The sequence below is a fragment of the Phyllobates terribilis genome, unplaced genomic scaffold (assembly GCF_046119375.1).
Source record: "Phyllobates terribilis strain yellow unplaced genomic scaffold, ASM4611937v1 Scaffold_5__5_contigs__length_657084704, whole genome shotgun sequence".
NCBI classification, from domain to species: Eukaryota; Metazoa; Chordata; class Amphibia; order Anura; family Dendrobatidae; genus Phyllobates; species Phyllobates terribilis.
The window spans coordinates 43,957,979-43,979,187 of NW_027362765.1; the positions used below are offsets into that span (position 1 = coordinate 43,957,979).

General features: G+C 43.3%; 2 protein-coding genes across 3 annotated transcripts in view; one reads left to right on the top strand and one right to left on the bottom strand.

The window, feature by feature from the left end:
* LOC141270656 (uncharacterized) overlaps positions 1-21,209 on the bottom strand; it is a 93,910-nt gene that overhangs the window by 3,047 nt on the left and 69,654 nt on the right. Inside the window, exons 2-6 of the mRNA XM_073680744.1 lie at positions 3,981-4,127; positions 3,672-3,851; positions 3,465-3,588; positions 3,284-3,381; positions 3,051-3,141 (exon numbers count right to left, since the gene is read on the bottom strand). Coding sequence (XP_073536845.1) covers positions 3,051-3,141; positions 3,284-3,381; positions 3,465-3,588; positions 3,672-3,851; positions 3,981-4,058 — 571 coding nt within the window. The 5' untranslated portion in view covers positions 4,059-4,127. The remainder of the gene's footprint in view (positions 1-3,050; positions 3,142-3,283; positions 3,382-3,464; positions 3,589-3,671; positions 3,852-3,980; positions 4,128-21,209) is intronic.
* The window catches only part of LOC141270653 (uncharacterized), a 44,376-nt gene continuing 35,950 nt past the window's right edge, over positions 12,784-21,209 (top strand). For both annotated transcript variants that reach the window (XR_012321715.1, XM_073680741.1), the window contains exon 1: positions 12,784-12,953. The gene's annotated coding sequence lies outside the window, so the exon portion shown is untranslated. The remainder of the gene's footprint in view (positions 12,954-21,209) is intronic.

The window sequence follows — 21,209 nt, forward strand, 5'->3', positions numbered from 1 at the left end:
TATAACAGATATAACAAACAACAAAATGAATTAGTTGACAGTATGTCTTATATCTCATTGAAGCCATCATGGATAATTAATGCATTTATATCTATGCCAGAAGTCCTGGCCCATTGATTGTTCTCCTCACCATTCTCTTCTTCATTTTAAGTTAAACGAAGTGGACCCAAGTTATTTTTGAGATCTTTTAGTATATACCATGCTGTAGATGTAAAGGGTTCTACCATTTTCCTTTTGTCCCCTATTGAACAATTTATAATAAACTGTTTCCATTTTAGAAGGAATTTGCCTGCTTGCTTCTCTTTATTACATAGGGCGTCTTGTTGTTCTACCTCCATATAATGCTTCATTTGTGCTATTAGTTCCGTAATGGGGGGATATTGGGATCTAGCCAATGTTTTAGGAGCTGTTTTTTCACCAGTATAAGCCAGGTATGTAGTAGCTTGGGGGGACTCCCTATTAATTTGCTAGGGTTGTTTATGTTAGTCCAAACATGCAGCAGGGCTAAACATGGAGAAAGGACATATCCTGGTCCCCATGTGGTGTTAATCATGTCAGCTACCTGGTCCGAATAGGAAAAGGATGCAGGACAAGACCAAAGGCCGTGTAGGAGGTCAGAGTGTGGATATTGGCACTTGGGACATGCAATTAGTCTATTAGAAAGTGGGTCTTTTTTTGGTAGATTAAAGGGGTATATCGCACCATGCATGATTTTGAACTGAGTTTCTCTCCCATACTCATTTATAATATGTTTTCTGAATAACCTCCAACCCGTTCCAATCTTCTCGGGGGATATCTACATCAAATTGTTGTTTCCAGTACTTAAAAAAGGTATCTGGGTGTGTTTCCACAAGGTTAGGTTTCATTGATGAATACAGTGTAGATATTGAGGGGGTACCCATTGGAGATGACAGGATATTATCCAGTTCATTTCGGGAAGTTTCAAAGGTAACATCTCTTAAGTTAGCCATGACGGAGAGTTTGATCTGTTCATATTGGAAATAGTGCTGTGGGGGTAGTTCATATTTTCCTAAAGTTTCAGCACATGTTAGCCATCTCTGTTCAATTGAGTGAAGAAGGTGAGATATGTTCACAACACCTGCTTGTTGCCATTTTATAAAGAATTTACTTTCACTACCTTGGGGGAATTCTGGGTTGTGCCACAACGGCAGGTGTTTTGAGATTCTGAATGAAAGGCCATATTTTTTCCTGACTGCTTTCCATGTAGAGATAGTATCTCTAAAGATCACGGATTTCTTGATTACTAAGGGTAGCGAGGTAAAACGTGAGTGGAGGAGAGCTGTTAAGTTGTAGGGGGATGCATAGTCAGAATCTAGCGAGCAGTCAGAATATGTATGTCTTTTATGAAGCCAATCTATTATATATCGAAAAAAGGCAAGCTAGGTTGTAATTTCTAATGCATGGAAAGTTGATGCCTCACTCTTCCTTGGAGGCTATGAGTTTATTCACACTAATTCTAGGACGTTTTCCCTTCCAGATGAACTGACTAAAAGCTCTATTACGTATAGTAATGTCTGAGTGTTTTAAAAGTAATGGTAAGGTTTGTAGATGATACATGAGCTTTGCCATACTTATCTTCACCAAGTGCGCCCTACCGATAAAGGATAAGGGTAGATCTTGCCAGGTCTTTAGCTGATTAATAATTTTCTTAATAAGGGGGGGATAGTTTAGAGTGTATAAAGACGAGGGTGAGCGACCTATCTTGATACCCAAGTATATAATATATGAGGGGGCTAACATTATGCCACCGAAAGATCCACTCGGGATTAATTTTATTCCCCTCTCGGTTAAGGGGAGTTATAATATAATCTTAATATTATTATTCAATAGAAGGTAAAAAAAAAAAGTAAACGAATACTATTGATAAAACACTTATGATGTCAGGTAGTGTCATTTATTGTGATATTAAAACATGTCCCATTCATCATGGCATCACAACTTTCCATTTCTATAAAAACACAACCAGTACATGGGTACAAACTGTATAATAATTCAAAGCTTAGAAACATCCCAGCATGCCCATGTATATGTGTATAAAAATATCTGGAGGTTTTGAGAGATAAGAGATTTATTGGTCATTACATCGATGATTAATATTCCCCTCTTAGGCTGCGTGCCCACGTTGCGGATTACAAGCGTTTTTGATGCGGAATTTCCGCAGCGGAAACGCTTGTAAAACGCTTGGTAAGCCGCACCCCATGGTCCCCAATGAGAATCCGCAAGTTCTATGCCCATGCTGCGGATTTTTCCGCAGCGTTTATGCTACATTCAAAAATCCGCAGCATGTTCATTAATTTTGCGTTTCTGCATGCGGAATTGCCTTATTTAATGCATGAAAAAACGCAAGGCAATTCTGCATGTCGAAAACGCGTGAAATACGCGCGATAAACGCTTGCGGAATTCCGCATGCGTTTTTCCGGGAGAGGACATGCGGAAATTAAGCAGAAATTTTCTGCTTCATTTCCGCAACGTGGGCACATAGCCTAAAGGTACCAACATCTAAGAGGCTTATTAGCAATATTAAATCTACATTTATGATCTCCACATAAATTCTAGGAACAGAATTTTACTGATATGACAGAGGAACTCCTAATCTCTTCGTCATCAACATGTAGCCTTATGCAGAATTACGGGCTTTGCTTCATGAATATCCATAGTTTGTGGTCCCCTAAATAGTCAAGAATACTGTGACATACTTTGCAAAAGGACTATTAATTGCTGTAAGTGAAGTCCAACAACTCCAAACTCTAGGTGTTATTAAGCTGCATTGAGAATAGTTCAGGTGGATTTACCCACCATCTTATTCTTTCTATTAAAGTATATTTCATCTGTATTTTTATACCCTTATTTTATTATCTTTAACAATATCCTATTTTCATCCATATTTCTTTAGTATTTTGGCAGAAGGGTTGAAACTAAAGCTGAAAAACCTGAAAGAACATAGAGCACATAACAAGTAATACAAAATTCTACCAGCCAGTGACTGAGAAGAATCTGTGAGTTCTCTACATTTAGTGGTTACCACTCACCTGGGTAGTCATATGTAGGAATCTCCACTTTACACCACTCATCACCCCTCACATATATCTCTGTAGCATTAATATGGATCAGATCTTCACCCTGAAACAAATATTGTAAAAGTCACCGACAGATGGAGAAGTCACATCTATGATCAGCTCTACTCCTGCCATCTCCACCACAAGACCGTCACAGCCATCCACACATCATAGGGGAGATCTCATGACACCTTCTCTCCATCTACCTGATGATCCAGTGGAACATTGGGATCTTCTTCATCACAGTCCTGTGGAAGAAGAGGACGGGGACATCTCTCTGGTGTTGTCATCTTACTGGATAGAACTGGAGGAAACACATACAGGGACTGAATTCATTCTTTACATACAGATAATTATAGGCTGTGTGTATTTAGTCCTGTCTATTACCTGGTGATGTGAGGGTCTGGGGAACCTCCATCATGATGTCCCTGTACAGATCTTTGTGTCCTTCTAAATACTCCCACTCCTCCATGGAGAAATAGACGGCGACATCCTGACACCTTATAGGAACCTGACATATACAATGATAACATCATCCCTGCAATCCCTTTATAGAATTACTGTATAAAGTCCCAGCATTCCCAGCAGTGTCACCTCTCCAGTCAGCAGCTCAATCATCTTGTAGGTGAGTTCTAGGATCTTCTGGTCATTGATGTCCTCATGTATCAGGGGGTGAGGTGGAGGTCCAGTGATTGGGCTCAGGGTTCTTTCCCAACCCTCAGACACAGGGGCCTCACAGCGCCCACTAGAGGTCTTCTTCACTATTGTGTAATCCTGGTTATGGAGAGACACATTAATAAATCTCACTACAGACATTTCCAGAGTCCTCACCTCTCCACTTCTGTCCATCTGTTATTCCCATAGGTATGAATGATGTAATGTGACGTCATCAGAATCTCTCACCTCTCCAGTAAGCCGGAAGAGGATCTCTAGGGTGAGGTGTAATATCCGCTCTGCCATCTTGTCCCTGTCCCTATCCATCCTTGATGGGTCAATTGGGAAAATTCTGTTATATAGATCTCCACAGAGAGGATCCGATATTGTAGGGACCTGAATGGGAAAAAGATTAAAAATTGTAGAATAATAAAAAAAATACAATTTCTGGAGATAATATAGGGAAAAATATGAAGAGATATATAGAAAATAATATTATGAGGGATAGCCAGCACAGTTTTACTAAGGACAGAAGTTGACAAATTAACTTGATAATTTATATAAAGAGGTGAGGGGTAACTATGGATATAGAGTTTTTTGATTTTCTATTTAACACTGTCTCACAGACACCGAATGGGTAAATTATCGGGTGAAAGAAAGTTATCACCTACGGATTGGTGGGAGTCCGACTGCTGGGATCTGCATAGATTGACAGAATGGAGTACTGTTATCTCGGTTACAAAGCAGTGGCAGTGCGCATGCTCGACTGCTGCACTATTCATTCCCTATGGGTCTGCGTGGTGCTTTGCTTTTTCAATCAGTCCCGTAGAGAATTAATTAATTTTGTAATGGGGATAAAAGTTCCCTGTTGGAGATAAATATTCCTCTACAGCTGAATGGTGTGGATCTCAATGGTGGGACATCCACCTATCAACAAAGTTATCAACTATCTTTTGCACATGTGATAACTTGTTTTCACCGGACAACCCCTTTCACATCTATACAATTAGAAAAACTAGTTACTTTTCCTTAGCTGCGATACAATCTTCAACTCACTTCAATGTTTGCAAAGCGACTCTTCTCATTTTACTCCCCCCTAAGACATATGGTGCCTGCATATTAGTGTCAATTTATATTTCTCCACATTGAACCTCATCTACCAAGTGGATGCCCAAACACTATATCTAATGCTCCACTTGTACTTACGCACATCTTGTATAGACTGCACTATCCTATGTAGTTTGTCGTCATCTGCAAAAGTAGAAACAACTCTAATATTCCCATCTTCTATATCATTAATAGATAAGTTGAGTAAAAGCCCTAATTGTTGGAGTCATCACTTACAACCAGAGACCATGTAGAGTAGCAGTCATTCACCACAACTATCTGGGTGTGATCTTTGAGCCAGATTTTGATCCAATAACAAACCTTACTATTTAAAGCATCTGAAATAGCAAGTGAACAAGCTTGCAAGTGGTTTGTTCTAAGTGTGGTTTGGTTTAAAGAGAACCTGTCAGGAGGATTTTGCTAAGTAAAGTACAGTCATAGCTATATTGGCGCGGTTATATTGATTAAAATGATACCTGCAGTGAAGAAATCCGTTTTGTGGATTTTGTTCTATCTACATTTTAAATTCTCTTCTAATTATATCTTCATGCGTCGGGTCTGGACTGTGGGGCGCTAGCTTGTTTATGCAAGCCCAGTTGGCAAAATGTACTATCTTTTTTGACAATGCCATCCAGTGTACAGCTTGTCCCATGTGCTTAATCCTTGACCAGCTGTTTGAGAGAGTGTATACTGCTGTGCGAGATGTGTGCACGTTTTACATTTGGAAGTCCAGGTAAATGAGCAGCTGGCAACACTGAGATCCACTGACAATACGGAAAGGAGTTTGTTGCTCAATGAGCAGGTGGTTGCTGGGGTAGATGTGGGGGAGCATTGTAGTATTGAGCTGCAGGATAATGAAGTAGAAAGGTGGGTGACAGTTGAAGGTGGGGTAGAGGAAAGAGTATCAGGGAGGCTAGTTCTGATCTGACACACCCCAACAAGTTTGCTAAGTTGGCAGATCAGGTGGGGTGTCTGTACAGTGGTAGCATTTTTGCATCAAGACGTTTCTTCTGAAAGCTATGGGATTATCTGTTGCAGTAAGGGAGGGGAAATAGGAGCACAGGCCAAACAGGTGCAGGTAGTGGGGGATTCTATTTTTAGAGGAACAGACAGCAATCTGTCACAAAGACTGTGATCTTTGAATAGTGCGTTGTTTTCCTGGCACTTCAGTTCGACACTTTGTGGATTGGGTTGACAGATTACTGGGAGGGGCTTGTGAGAATCCAGTGGTCATGGTGCACATCGGCACCGTCTCCTCCCCAATCTATTCTGACTGCAGCAGCCAGAGTCATAGTCATGTCCAGTAGTTACACCAATGCCATTACCCTTTGCCAGTCATTAGACTGGTTACCCATCCGCTATAGAGTACAATATGAACTTATCACTCTGACACACAAACTCTTCTACACTGCCGTACATAGCCTCCCTCATCTCTGACCAATCTACCCATGCTCTCCATTACGCTAATAAATTTAGACTAACATCATCTTTAATCCAAACCTCTCATTCTGTCTCTAGGACTTCTGTCGTGCTGCACGAGTTCTCTGAAATGCACTACCCCAGACAATTTGGTTAATTCCCAGTATCCACAGTTCAATGCATTCCCTAAAAATATCTCTTTAGACTGGCCTATTGCCTCATCTCATTAATCTATTCCCTGTTCTCCCTTCCTAACTTTTCCTCAGCATCTGGTCCCTCCCATCATGTTACCCACCAGCTATGCATTCAATAGCCCTCTGTGTTTGTACTGTACACACACTGTCTGGTGACCGGTTCATACAGCGTTATGAGAATACCCCATTTATTATATTCATGGCCGGACCGTACAATACAAGCACTTTTTATCTCTCCCCTATTTCCTCACAGATTGTAGGATTGCGAGCAGGAACCTCACTCCTCCTGGTATCTGATTTATGTGATTATTATTCTGTAATGTCTTTTATTGTCTATACAAGTCCCCTCTATAATATAAAGTGCTGCGGAATATGTTGGCGCTATAGAAATAAAAAACATACACAGTAAATATATCCCGTAATGGAAGGGTTAATGCCCCCTGAACCCAGTAATGGGGTCTCCACATACCTCCACCTGCAGAGCCACCACCACATATATGGCTGTTCTGTGCGCACAGGACCTGTGATGAGGTCACAGGAGGGGAGGAGTCAGGGGTCACATGATCAGGGGCCTCAGTGGATGCAGGACTCTGCTGTGCTGGTTGTCATGGTGCTGGATGAGGGGAAGGTTATGTGTGGGGTCAGGAGGGGTTTACAGTGTGGATGTAGCAGAGCCGTGTGTGTACGAGGTGTACGGAGCGTAGCCGCGCGTGTACGAGGTGTACGGAGCGTAGCCGCGCGTGTACGAGGTGTACGGAGCGTAGCCGCGCGTGTACGAGGTGTACGGAGCGTAGCCGCGCGTGTACGAGGTGTACGGAGCGTAGCCGCGCGTGTACGAGGTGTACGGAGCGTAGCCGCGCGTGTACGAGGTGTACGGAGCGTAGCCGCGCGTGTACGAGGTGTACGGAGCGTAGCCGCGCGTGTACGAGGTGTGCGGAGCGTAGCCGCGCGTGTACGAGGTGTGCGGAGCGTAGCCGCGCGTGTACGAGGTGTGCGGAGCGTAGCCGCGCGTGTACGAGGTGTACGGAGCGTAGCCGCGCGTGTACGAGGTGTACGGAGCGTAGCCGCGCGTGTACGGAGCAGAGCCGTCTGTATACGAGGTGTACGGAGCGGAGCCGCGGGTGTACGAGGTGTACGGAGCAGAGCCGCGCGTGTACGAGGTGTACGGAGCGGAGCCGCGCGTGTACGAGGTGTACGGAGCGTAGCCGCGCGTGTACGAGGTGTACGGAGCGTAGCCGCGCGTGTACGAGGTGTACGGAGCGTAGCCGCGCGTGTACGAGGTGTACGGAGCGTAGCCGCGCGTGTACGAGGTGTACGGAGCGTAGCCGCGCGTGTACGAGGTGTACGGAGCGTAGCCGCGCGTGTACGAGGTGTGCGGAGCGTAGCCGCGCGTGTACGAGGTGTACGGAGCGTAGCCGCGCGTGTACGAGGTGTACGGAGCGTAGCCGCGCGTGTACGGAGCAGAGCCGTCTGTATACGAGGTGTACGGAGCGGAGCCGCGGGTGTACGAGGTGTACGGAGCAGAGCCGCGCGTGTACGAGGTGTACGGAGCGGAGCCGCGCGTGTACGAGGTGTACGGAGCGGAGCCGCGCGTGTACGAGGTGAGCGGAGCCGCGCTTGTACGAGGTGTACGGAGCGGAGCCGCGCGTGTACGAGGTGTACGGAGCGGAGCCGCGCGTGCACGAGGTGTACGGTGCGGAGCCGCGCGTGCACGAGGTGTACGGTGCGGAGCCGCGCGTGCACGAGGTGTACGGTGCGGAGCCGCGCGTGTACGAGGTGTACGGAGCGGAGCCGCGCGTGTACGAGGTGTACGGAGCGGAGCCGCGCGTGTACGAGGCGTACGGAGCGGTGTGTGTGTACGAGGCGTACGGAGCGGAGCCGCGCGTGTACGAGGTGTACGGAGCGGAGCCGCACGTGTACGAGGCGTGCGGAGCCGCGCGTGTACGACATATATGGAGTGGAGCCGCGCGTGTACGAGGCGTACGGAGCGGAGCCACGCGTGTACGAGGCGTACGGAGCCGCATGCGTACAACGTGTGCGGAGCAGTGTGTACAGAGCGGAGCCACGTATGTACGATGTGTACCAAGCGGAGCTGTGTATGTAAGAAGTATACAGAGCAGAGCCACGTGCGTATGAGATGTACGGAGCGGAGCCGCATGTGTATGGAGCAGAGTCGCGTGCGTACGAGGTGTACGGAGCGGAGTCGCGTGCGTACGAAGTGTACGGAGCGGAGACTCGTGCGTACGAGGTGTACGGAGCGGAGACGCGTGCGTACGAGGTGTACGGAGCGGAGACGCGCGCGTACGAGGTGTACGGAGCGGAGGCGCGCGCGTATGAGATGTACAGAGCGGAGCCGCGTGTGTACGAGGTGTACGGAGCGGAGCCGTGCGTGTACGAGGTTTACGGAGCGGAGCCGTGTGTGTATGAGGTGTACGGAGTGGAGCCGTGCGTGTACGAGGCGTAATTTATTATGTTTTATTACTTGATTTAACTAAAAGTTGATTTTCTGTATCCTATTTAAAAGTCAATAATCGTATTATATTCTCTTACAATCAAAACCGGATATTGTACTTTATATTTCAAATAATTAGATAAGTCATAGAGCAACTCATGGGGGAGAAATCTGTAAAATGTATTACCTGGAATTTTAAGTCGTCCATAGGCAGCAACACAGGTTAATATCCATTAACAATAAGTAATGCACACAATAAATTATTTAATCCACTTAGCATGACTATGAACATCCTGAATAACTGGACTGAGGTGCATACTTTTGCAGCAAAAAACATATTTATATTTTAATTGTGCTGCTTATGGACTCCAGGAAATTTCAGGTAACAAATTCCGGTTTGTCTTAAACCAGCACAAATACAATGGGATTAGTAGGCCTGGCTTTGGCTTCAAGCACTTTTTGCCAAATGTTGAAACTTCTGATATCCAAATAATAATTCCTCATGAAGGTGAATGGAGACAAACATGTTGCCTTACAAATTTGATTGGACATTGTCGAGTGAGCCTTCATATGCAGAGTAAAGGCTTTCAAAGTATAGAAAAGTTTAAAGAGATCCTTAAGCCATCTGGAGTAGATGTGCAGTCTCTGTTGTATTTTTTGTCTGGAGGTGTTCTCTCTCTAAATATAGAAGAATCGATCTCTTGACATCAACCAAGTAAAGATTGTCAGGGTCCCCTTCTTCTGGCTTGCATCTGGCAACACAATTTTTTGAGAGAGGTTGGAGCTCACTAAGGGCGCATTCAAACATCATTGTGTCACGATTCCTTCTATCTGGATGCAGTAAATGACAGTTTATTATTTATTTTACTCACTTATATAGCTCCATTAATTCCACAGCACTTTACAGACATTATCGACTCTGTCCCCATTGGGGCTCACCATCTAAATTCCCTATCAGTATATCTTTGGAGTGTGGGAGAAAACCAGAGTACCCAGAGGAGACCCACTCAAACACGGGGAGAACATACAAACTCCTTGCAAATGTTGTCCTTGGTTGGATTTGAACCCAGTACCCCAGTTCTGCCATCCAGTTTAGGAATGGGGTGTGCTGTTCTGGAAGTAGGGTGATGGACAGCTCAGCTGTCCAATCAGATGCTGGGGTATGCTGAGCTGTCAGTATTTGGAGTGACAATTTAGCCGTCCAAACAGGACCAGGGTGTACAGTCATGGCCAAAAGTATTGAGAATGAGACAAATAGTAATTTTTCCAAAGTTTACTGCTTCATTTTTTGTAATGGCAATTTGCATATACTCCTGAATGTCAAAGAGTGATCAGCTTAACAGCAATTACTGTACTTGCAAAGTCAATATTTGCCCAGAAAATGAACTTTAACCCCCAAAACACATTTCAACATCATTGCAGTCCTGCCTTAAAAGGAGCAGCTAACATCGTTTTAGTGATTGATCCATTAACACAGGTGTAGCTGTTGATGAGGACAGGGCTGGCGATCAATCAGTCATGATTAAGTCAGAATGACATCACTGGACACTTTAAAAGGAGGCTGGTTCTTGGTATCATTGTTTCTCTTCAGTTAACCATGGTTATCTCTAAAGAAACACGTGCTGCCATCATTGCACTGCACAAAAATGGCCTAACAGGGAAGAGTATCGCAGCTACAAAGATTGCACCTCAGTCAACAATCTATCGCATCATCAAGAACTTCAAGGAGAGAGCTTCCATTGTTGTCAAAAAGGCTCCAGGGCGCCCAAGAAAGACTAGCAAGCGCCAGGACCGTATCTTAAAACTGTTTCAGCTGCGGGATCGGACTACCAGCAGTGCCGAGCTTGCTCAGGAATGGCAGCAGGCTGGTGTGAGTGCTTCCGCACGCACTGTGAGGTGGAGACTCTTTGAGCAAGGGCTGATTTCAAGGAGGGCAGCAAAGAAGCCACTTCTCTTCAGAAAAAACATCAGGGACCGACTGATATTCTGCAAAAGGTACAGGGAGTGGGCTGCTGAGGACTGGGGCAAAGTCATTTTCTCAGATGAATCCCCTTTTCGATTGTTTGGGACATCTGGAAAACAGCTTATTCGGAGAAGAAGAGGTGAGCGCTACCACCAGTCTTGTCTCATGCCAACTGTAAAGCATCCTGAAACCATTCATGTGTGGGGTTGCTTCTCAGCCAAGGGAATCGGCTCACTCACAGTCTTGCCTAAAAACACAGCCATGAATAAAGAATGGTACCAGAATGTCCTCCAAGAGCAACTGCTCCCAACCGTCCAAGAGTAGTTTGGCGCCCAACAATGCCTTTTCCAGCATGATGGAGCACCTTGCCATAAAGCAAAGGTGATAACAAAATGGCTCATGGAACAAAACATAGAGATTTTGGGTCCATGGCCTGGAAACTCCCCAGATCTTAATCCCATTGAGAACTTGTGGTCAATCATCAAGAGACGGGTGGACAAACAAAAACCAACAAATTCTGGCAAAATCCAAGAATGGACTGCTATCAGTCAGGATTTGGTCCAAAAGTTGATTGAGAGCATGCCAGGGAGAATTACAGAGGTCTTGAAGAAGAAGGGGCAGCACTGCAAATATTGACTTGCTGCATTAACTGATTCTGTCAATATAACCTATTGGTACTCATAATATGATTGCAATTATATTTCTGTATGTGATATAAACATCAGACAAACACTAATAAAAACCAGAGGCCAGCAGATCATGTGAAAATATAATTTTGGTGTCATTCTCAAAACTTTTGGCCATGACTGTACCTGTGCTTCATCCATGGTCTCTTGTCATGAGTAATTACCTGGCTATTTAACCAGTTATCTGGCTTTGATTCCTGCCAATTGTAGCTTTGCACATGAGGTGTGTGCTTGCTCTGTGCTCCTTGTCTGGTATTCTGATCTTTGTTGCTCGAACAAGGATTTATCTTGATCATCCGTTTGCCTAAGCCTTTTGCTGTGATCCAATACCTTCTTGGAATATTGACCTCGGACTGTTTTCTGACCAGTTCGTCTTACCCCTCTATGACTTACTCTGTTGGCTTTTGACCTCAGACCTCTTGACTACCCAGCCTCACGGCTGAACCGTGAGTAGCATCCCACCATGCATATTGGTCCAATCAAGAACCGCAATGCATGGACTGGCTGTGGAGTTCTGACAGCTTCATATATTTCTATGAGGCTGTCAAACTCGGGTCAGGAAACTGGCTGCCAGTCCGAGATTGGATTTAAATCCACAGACGTCGGCCAGTCCTAACTCTTCTGGCTGATCATATCACCACCAGAATAAATGTCTTGTAAGAAGGGTTCTTTAAGAAAGAATTGTCAAAAGGCTCTATACACAGGAGACAAATCCCAGGAAGAAAGTGGATCATTGACAGATCTTTGCAATTTTTTGATGTCTTTAATAAATCTTTAAATTAACGAATTTGTGTGAAAATCTTCCCTCAGACAAGACATTGATTGCACTACACTTTGAGAGCTTAGGCTTTATGCCTTTCTAATAACCATCCTGAAGAAACTGAGACTGATGTAACATTTTCTATATTTTTATTATTGGTGCAACACCATGAGGAGAAAACTTTCTAAACACAAGAATACACTTTGAATGTAAAAGGTTTTCTGTATGCTAGTAAGGTGTTAACTACTTCATCTGAGAGACCTTAAGCCTTCAACCTTCCTGCTCAGCCTTCAAGCTTAAATCTGTTTCGGTTAGGACTCCTTTCTGTGTCACAAGATCTTTGCTAAGAAGCAACTTCCAGAATCTGCCTTTGACAGTGTCAATGTGAGTGGATACCAGGCCCTTTTGGGCCACTGAGGAGGGATGGCAATAGCTTTGATCTTCCTGTCCTGAATTTTTTTCCAGGATTCAAGGGACAAGAGGAAGAGGAGACATAGATTAAGTACTTAGTGATTTGTCGATGGAGTGGATGGAAAAGCTACTAAAGTGGCAGTATAGGCGATTCAGCGATGCCCATCGGTGATGCCATAAATTACCCAAAACCTCCTTCTTGCACCGTAGTTGCCAAGGCATAGGATGTGGTGAGTACTAATATTGTACATTATATACTGAGTGGTTGTTATTGATATATAGCATAAGCTTAGGAAGGCTACAGCAAAGAGTAAAAACAGGGAATGTGCCTTATGTAAGGAAAGGTTTTTCAACTTGTATACTAAGAGGCTCTGTCCCTCCTGTATTGAGAAAGCTGTAGCTTAAGAGTCTCCATCCTTGTTCCAGAATATAAAATCATTTATCAAGGAAGAAGTTAAAAATACCATTAAGAAAGAGATGCGTTAGATCAACACTACCACTTACCTTTTCAAGTAAACGCCCCGCCTCGGTTGAAACCAGTTTTGAGAAAGAATTAGAAGATTCCAGGGAATTAATTGTTGATTATTCTTCAGAGTCATCCTCTTCTGATGATGAATATGGGTGTCATGCTTCACGGTTAAAGATACAGGAAAGAAAGTTGTTCAAAAATCTCAAGCTCAAATCTCAAAAAATGTGGCACTCCCTTTTAATGACCTAGGTTCGCTTAAAAGACCCTCTAGAGAAAAAAGCTGACACTTTTCTTTTGTAGCATGGGCAAAAGGGCCTGTTTATTAGTACACCAAGGGTTAATGTCGCTGCCTAAGGGGCTCTGTTTGACCAAAAAAAATTGCTGGCTACACATAGGTATGTAGATTTATCAAAGCATCCTTTGCGTCTGGACCGGTGAGGGGCCCTACAGTAGCTCCCTGGGATACTCTGATCTTTACTTTTGGAAGAAAGGATCTTTCTGCAGTAGACCCTCCCTAGGGATTTCCTCTATTTTAGTTTCTCCGCACGGTGCTGTCAGGGTGTAGAGAAAAGATACTTACCAGTAATTGGATTTTCCCAAACCATGACAGCACCGTGCTTATATCCTCCCTTTTTTTTTTTCGGGTGGTGGAATGTCTTTCCCTTATTACCTAGGTGAAAAAAAATGGAAAAATAATATTTATATATTTATATGGCGCTTGTCTTAGTTCTAATTATATATCTGTTGGTGTCTCTAACAGCGTAACTACCTCTTACAGTGAGGGAAATAAGTATTGCTGTTTTTGTAAGTTTGCCCACTGACAGACATGAACAGTCTATAATTTTAAGGGAAGGTTAATTTTAACATTGAGAGATAGAATATCCCCCAAAAAATCAAGAAAATCACATTGTATAAATTAAATCATTTTTTTTTTTAAATTTTGCAGTGAGAAATAAGTATTTGATCCCCTACGACCCATTATGAGTTCTGGCTCCTACAGACCAGTTAGACGCTCCTAATCAACTTGTTACCTTCATTAAAGACAGCTGTCTTATATAGTCACCGGTATAAAAGACTCCTGTCCACAGACTCAATTAATCAGTCAGACTCTAACCTCTACAACATGGGCAAGATCAAAGAGCTTTCTAAGGATGTCAGGGACAAGATCATAGACCTGCACAAAGCTGGAATGGGCTACAAAACCATAAGACGCTGGGTGAGAAGGAGACAACTGTTGGTGCAATAGTAAGAAATACAAAATGACTGTCAATCGACATCGATCTGGGGCACCATGCAAAATTTCACCTCGCGGGGTATCTTTGATTATGAGGAGGGTGAGAGATCAACCTAAAACTACACTCCTTTGGTAGTGCATTGAGCTGTAGGGTGGATTGCTGCTAAAAGGGAAAAAAAAACCTCTTTAAATCTTCTTCCTTAGCGAGTGTGAACGAGCTGAGTGTGACTGGAGTGTAAGTGCAAATGGAAGTAAGTGTGTGACTTGTTTTTCAGTGAAGAGGTATTTAGGAATCCTGCAGAAAATACCTGTGTGAATTGCTGTGAGTTGCTGAATTGTGAACTGCTGAATGCTTTTCTACCTGTTTAGTTTTATTGGGCTTTTTAAAACCTATTTTCTCTCTACAGTTTTACAGTCTCTTATTTTACTACCTGTGTATTTAAGGGTTAACTAGATTGCATTTAAATCCTGAGGTGTAGCTATACTCACAAGGGGTTAATTAAGGGTGAGGGGTCATAATTAAGGGTTTATAAGGGGCAGCTGGTTGGGGCATAGATTCCTTTGGTAGTGCATTGAGCTGTAGGGTGGATTGCTGCTAAAAGGGAATAAAAAAACAAAAAACTCTTTAAATCTTCTTCCTTAGTGAGTGTGAACGAGCTGAGTGTGACTGGAGTGTAAGTGCAAACGGAAGTAAGTGTGTGACTTGTTTTTCAGTGACGGATTCAGGGAGTTTGGAAGGGAGGAATTTGGACTGAATTGCTGTCTGTATTTTATTAATTCTTTACATTTCTTTGTACTTAACATTACTGTCTAGGGCAATCCCCATTAGGAAATGAGCTCCATTATTGATAATGCTATCCAGTGTACATCTTGCCACATGTATGCAATCCATGAACAGCCGGTCGTGGAGGCATACTGCTGTGCGAGATGTGTGCACGTTGTGCATTTGGAAGCCCAGGTACTGGATCTAAATGAGCAGCTGGCAACACTGAGATCCATTGACAATATGGAAAGGAGTCTGCTGCTCACTGAGGTAGATGTGGGGGAGGGTGGTAGTATAGAGCTGCAGGACAGGGAGGCAGCTAGCTGGGTGATAGTTAGAAGGGGGGGTAGAGGGAAGAGTGCCAGGGAGGCTAGTCCTGATCTGGCACACCCCAATAAGTTTGCAAAGTTGGCAGATGAGAGGGGTGTCAGTACAGGTGTAGCACTGCTGCAGCAAGGCATGTCCTCTGAAAGACGGAGGAATGTCCGCTCCAGTAAGGGGGGAAATAGGAGAGCAGGGCAGGCCAGGCAGGTGCTGGTAGTGGGGGACTCAATTATTAGGGGAACAGATAGGCCAATCTGTCACAAAGACAGGGATCTTCGAACAGTGTGCTGCCTACCTGGCGCTCGAGTCCGGCACATAGCTGATCGGGTTGACAGATTACTGGGAGGGGCTGGTGATGACCCAGCGGTCATGGTGCACATTGGCACAAATGACAAAGTTAGAGGTAGGTGGAAGGTCCTTAAAGAAAAAGAAAATGGCTAGAAGGTTGGAGGAGTGTTTAAACTGGGGATTGGGGGGGGGGGGGTATTCATTTTATAGGTGGGGAAGATAGTGCAGATAGTGACCTGGGCACAAATAAAGAAATTGGGGGTGGGATTAGAAGAGTCAATATAGTAAGAAGGAATAGAGGTACAGAGAGATACATAAAATGCATGTACACTAATGCCAGAAGCCTCACCAACAAAATGGAGGAGTTAGAATTAATTTTGTTGGAAAATAATTATGACATGGTAGGGATATCTGAGACGTGGCTGGACGAGAGCCATGACTGGGCAGTTAATTTACAGGGCTATAGTTCAGAAATGACCTTACAAACAAGCGAGGGGAGGGTGTGTGTTTATATGTAAAATCATCCTTAAAACCCGTCTTGCGGGAGGATATATGTGAATCTAATGAAAATGTAGAGTCCCTGTGGGTGGAGATAAGGGGAGGGGGGAAAAAATAATAAATTACTGATAGGGGTTTGTTATAAGTCTCCAAAAATAATGGAAGCAGCGGAGAATATCCTCATAAAGCAAATAGATGAAGCAGCGACTCAAGGAGAAGTCATTATTATGGGGGACTTCAACTACCCTGAAATACATTGGGGAACAGAAACCTGTAGTTCAAGCAAAGGTAATAGGTTTTTGACAACTTTGAGAGACAATTACCTTTCGCAACTGGTTCAGGACCCAACAAGAAGGGGGGCACTGCTAGACCTAATATTAACCAATAGGCCAGACCGCATATCAAATATATGAGTTGGGGGTCACTTGGGTAATAGTGATCACAAAATAATAAGTTTTCATTTATCCTTTAATAGGATGTGTAGTAGAGGGGTTACAAGGACACTAAACTTCAGTAAGGCAAATTTCCAACGGTTGAGAGATGACCTTAGTGCAATAAACTGGGACGATATCCTGAGACATAAAACTACACAAAGCAAATGGGAGACATTTATTAGCATCCTGAATAGGACCTGTGCACACTATACACCCTATGGGAATAAACATACTAGAAATAGGAGGAAACCACTATGGCTAAATAGAGCTATAAGGGGCGCAATAAGTGACAAAAAGAAAGCATTTAGAGAACTATAGCAAGTAGATAATGATGAGGCATTAAATAAATACAGAAAATTAAATAAATTATGTAAAAACTAAATCAAGGCAGCAAAGATTGAGACAGAGAGACTCATTGCCAGAGAAAGTAAAAATAATCCCAAAATATTCTTTAACTACATAAATAGTAAAAAACTAAAAAATGATAGTGTTGGCCCCCTTAAAAATAGTCTGGGTGAAATGGTGGATGAGGATGAGGAAAAAGCCAATATGCTAAATGATTTTTTTTCAACAGTATTTACACAAGAAAATCGCATGACAGAAAACATGATTAGTGATGACAAAAATTCTCCATTAAATGTCACTTGCTTAACCCAGCAGGAAGTACGGCGGCGTCTAAAAATCACTAAAGTTGACAAATCCCCGGGCCCGGATGGGATACACCCGCGAGTACTGCAGGAATTAAATAACGTCATAGATAGACCATTATTTTTAATCTTTAAAGATTCCATAATAACGGGGTCTGCACCACAGGACTGGCGTATAGCAAATGTGGTGCCAATATTCAAAAAGGGGACAAAAACCGCACTTGGAAATTATAGGCCAGAAAGCTTAACCTCTACTGTGGGTAAAATCCTGGAGGGTTTCCTAAGATATACTTTACTAGAGTATCTGAAGAAGAATAACCGGATGACCCAATATCAACATGGTTTTACGAGGGACCGTTCCTGTCAAACTAATCTGATCAGCTTTTATGAGGAGGCAAGTTCTGGACTGGACCAAGGAAATGCAGTGGATGTTGTGTATATGGACTTTTCAAAAGCTTTTGATACGGTTCCACACAAAAGGTTGATACATGAAATGAGAACAATGGGGATAGGGGAAAATATATGTATGTGGGTTAAGAACTGGCTCAGTGATAGGAAACAAAGGGTGGTTATTAATGGAACACACTCAGACTGGGTCTCAGTTAACAGTGTGGTGCCACAGGGGTCAGTATTGGGCCCCCTTCTTTTTAACATATTTATTAATGACCTTGTAGGGGGCATACAGAGTAATATTTCAATATTTGCAGATGAGACTAAACTCTGCAGGGTAATCAATACAGAGGAGGACAATTTTATATTACAGTAGGATCTATGTAAACTAGAAGCTTGGGCTAATAAATGGCAAATGAGCTTTAATGGGGATAAATGTAAGGTAATGCACTTGGGTAGAGGAAATAAAATGTATAATTATATGCTTAATTGTAAAACACTGGGCAAAACTGTCATTGAAAAAGACCTGGGTGTATTGGTAGCTGCTGCAAAGGCAAATAAAATAATGGGATGCATTAAAAGAGGCATAGATGCTCATGAGGAGAACATAATTTTACCTCTATACAAGTCACTAGTGCGACCACACTTAGAATACTGTGCACAGTTCTGGTCTCCGGTGTATAAGAAAGACATAGCTGAACTAGAGCGGGTGCAAAGAGCGACCAAGTTTATTAGAGGACTGGGGGGTCTGCAATACCAAGACAGGTTATTACACTTGGGGTTATTTACTTTGGAAAAACGAAAGCTTAGGGGTGATCTAATTACTATGTACAAGTATATGAGGGGACAGTACAAAGACCTTTCTACTGATCTTTTTACTCTGAGGCCTGAGACGGGGACAAGGGGCCATCTTCTACGTCTGGAGGAAAGAAGGTTTAATCATAATCACAGACGGGGATTCTTTAGTGTAAGAGCAGTGAGACTATGGAACTCTCTGCCGCATGATGTTGTAATGAGTGATTCACTACTAAAATTTAAGAAGGGCATGGATGCCTTTCTTGAAAAGTATAATATTACAGGTTATATATACTAGATTCCTTGATAGGGTGTTGATCCAGGGAACTAGTCTGATTGTCGTATGGAGTCAGTAAGGAATTTTTTTCCCCTATGTGGAGCTTGGTGTTTGCCACATGGTTTTTTTTTTCCTTCCTCTGGATCAACATGTTAGGCTATGGGTTGAACTAGATGGACTTAGTCTTCTTCAACCTTAAAAGCTATGTTACTATGTTACACGGGGGGAACTTGTTAATGATCTCAAGGCAGCTGGGACCACAGTCACCAAGAAAACCATTGGCAACACATTACACCTTAAAGGTTTAAAATCCTGCAGTGCCTGCAAGGTCCCCCTGCTCAAGGAGGCACATGTGCAGGCTCGTCTGAAGTTTGCCAATGAACAGCTGAATGATTCTGTGAGTTATTGGGAGAAAGTGCTGTGGTCACATGAGACAAAAATTGAGCTCTTTGGTATTAACTTAACTTGCCGTGTTTGGAGGAAGAAGAAGGCGTAAAACCCTAAGAACATCGTTCCCAACCGTGAAGCATGGTGGGGGAAACATTACACTTTTGGGGGTGCTTTTCTGCAAAGAGGACATGACGACTGCACCGTACTGAAGGGAAGATGGATGGGGTCATGTATCAAGAGGTTTTGGCCAACAACCTCCTTCCCTCAGTAAGAGCATTGAAGATAGGTTGTGGCTGGGTCTTCCAGCAAGACAATGGCCCAAAACATACAGCCAAGGCAACAAAGGAGTGGCTCAAAAAGAAGCACAGTAAGGTCATGGAGTGGCCTAGCCAGTCTCCAGACCTTAATCCCATAGAAAATTTATGGAGGGAGTAGAAGCTCCGAGTTGCCAAGTGACAGCCTCAAAATCTTAATGATTTAGAGATGATCTGCCAAGAGGAGTGGACCAAAATTCCTCCTGACATGTGTGCAAACCTCATCATCAACTTCAAAAAACATCTGACTGCTGTGCTTGCCAACAAGGGTTTTGCCACCGAGTATTAAGTGTTGTTTGCCAGAGGGATCAAATACTTATTTATCACGGCAAAATGCAAAAAAAATTATCTACCGTATTTTTCGGACTATATGACGCACTTTTTTCCTCCAAAATTTTATATAGACTGTGTGGTGTGGGGGGAGCAGTTGCTGTGGAGGAGCGGGGCACAGGAGGCAGCAGCCGCCTGCTGCAGCCTACACTGTCCCCGCTGCTAAAGAAAATGAATATTCACTGAATATTTATGCTCCTTAATAGCGGCACAGTGTATCCCCAGCGCGGCTCCTGCTACTGCCCGGCAGGGTGGATAAAAATCAATGTTTTTTTTTTAAAAAATCAAAAAAATTGGATTTTTTTGATTTAAATCGGATTTTCATAGAATGGTAAAGTTGGAAGGGACCTCCTGGGTCATCTGGTCCAACCCCCTGCTCAAAGCAGGATTCACTAGATCATCTCAGACAGATGTCTGTCCAGCCTCTGTTTGAAGACATCCATTGAAGGGGAACTCACCACCTCTCGTGGCAGCCTGTTCCACTCATTAATCACCCTGTCAAAAAGTTTTTTCTAATATCTAATCTGTGTCTCCTCCCATTTAGTTTCATCCCATTGCTTCTAGTCTTTCCTTGTGCAAATGAGAATAAAGATGATCCTTCTACAATGTGACAGCCCTTGACATATTTGTAGACAGCTATTAAGTCTCCTCTCAGTCTTCTTTTTTGCAAGCTAAACATTCCCAAATCCTGCAACCGTTCCTCATAGGACATGGTTTGCAGACCAGTCACCATTCTGGTCGCTCTTCTCTGAACTTGCTCCAGTTTGTCTATGTCTTTTTTAAAATGTGGTGCCCAAAACTGTACACAGTATTCCAGATGAGGTCTGACCAAAGAGGAGTAAAGACCGATAATGACTTCACGTGATCTAGACTGTATGCTTCTGTTAATACATCCCAGAATTGTATTTGCCTTTTTTGCTGCTGCATCACACTGTTGACTCATTTTCAGTCTATGATCTATTAGTATACCTAAGTCTTTTTCACATGTACTGTTGCTTAGCTCTATTCCTCCCATTTTGTATATGCTTTTTTCATTTTTATTGCCCAGATGTAGTACTTTGCATTTTTCCCTGTTAAAAACCATTCTGTTGGTTGCTGCCCACTGCTCCAGTTTATTTAGGTCTTTTTGAATCCTCTCTCTCTCTTCTCTAGTATTAGCTATCCCTCCTAGCTTTGTGTCATCAGCAAATTTAATCAGTTTACCCTCAATTCCTTCATCTAAATCATTGATAAAGATGTTGAACAATACAGGTCCCAGGACGGAGCCCTGTGGTACCCCACTTGAGACATTCATCCAGCTGGATGTGAAGCCATTTACAACCACCCTTTGAGT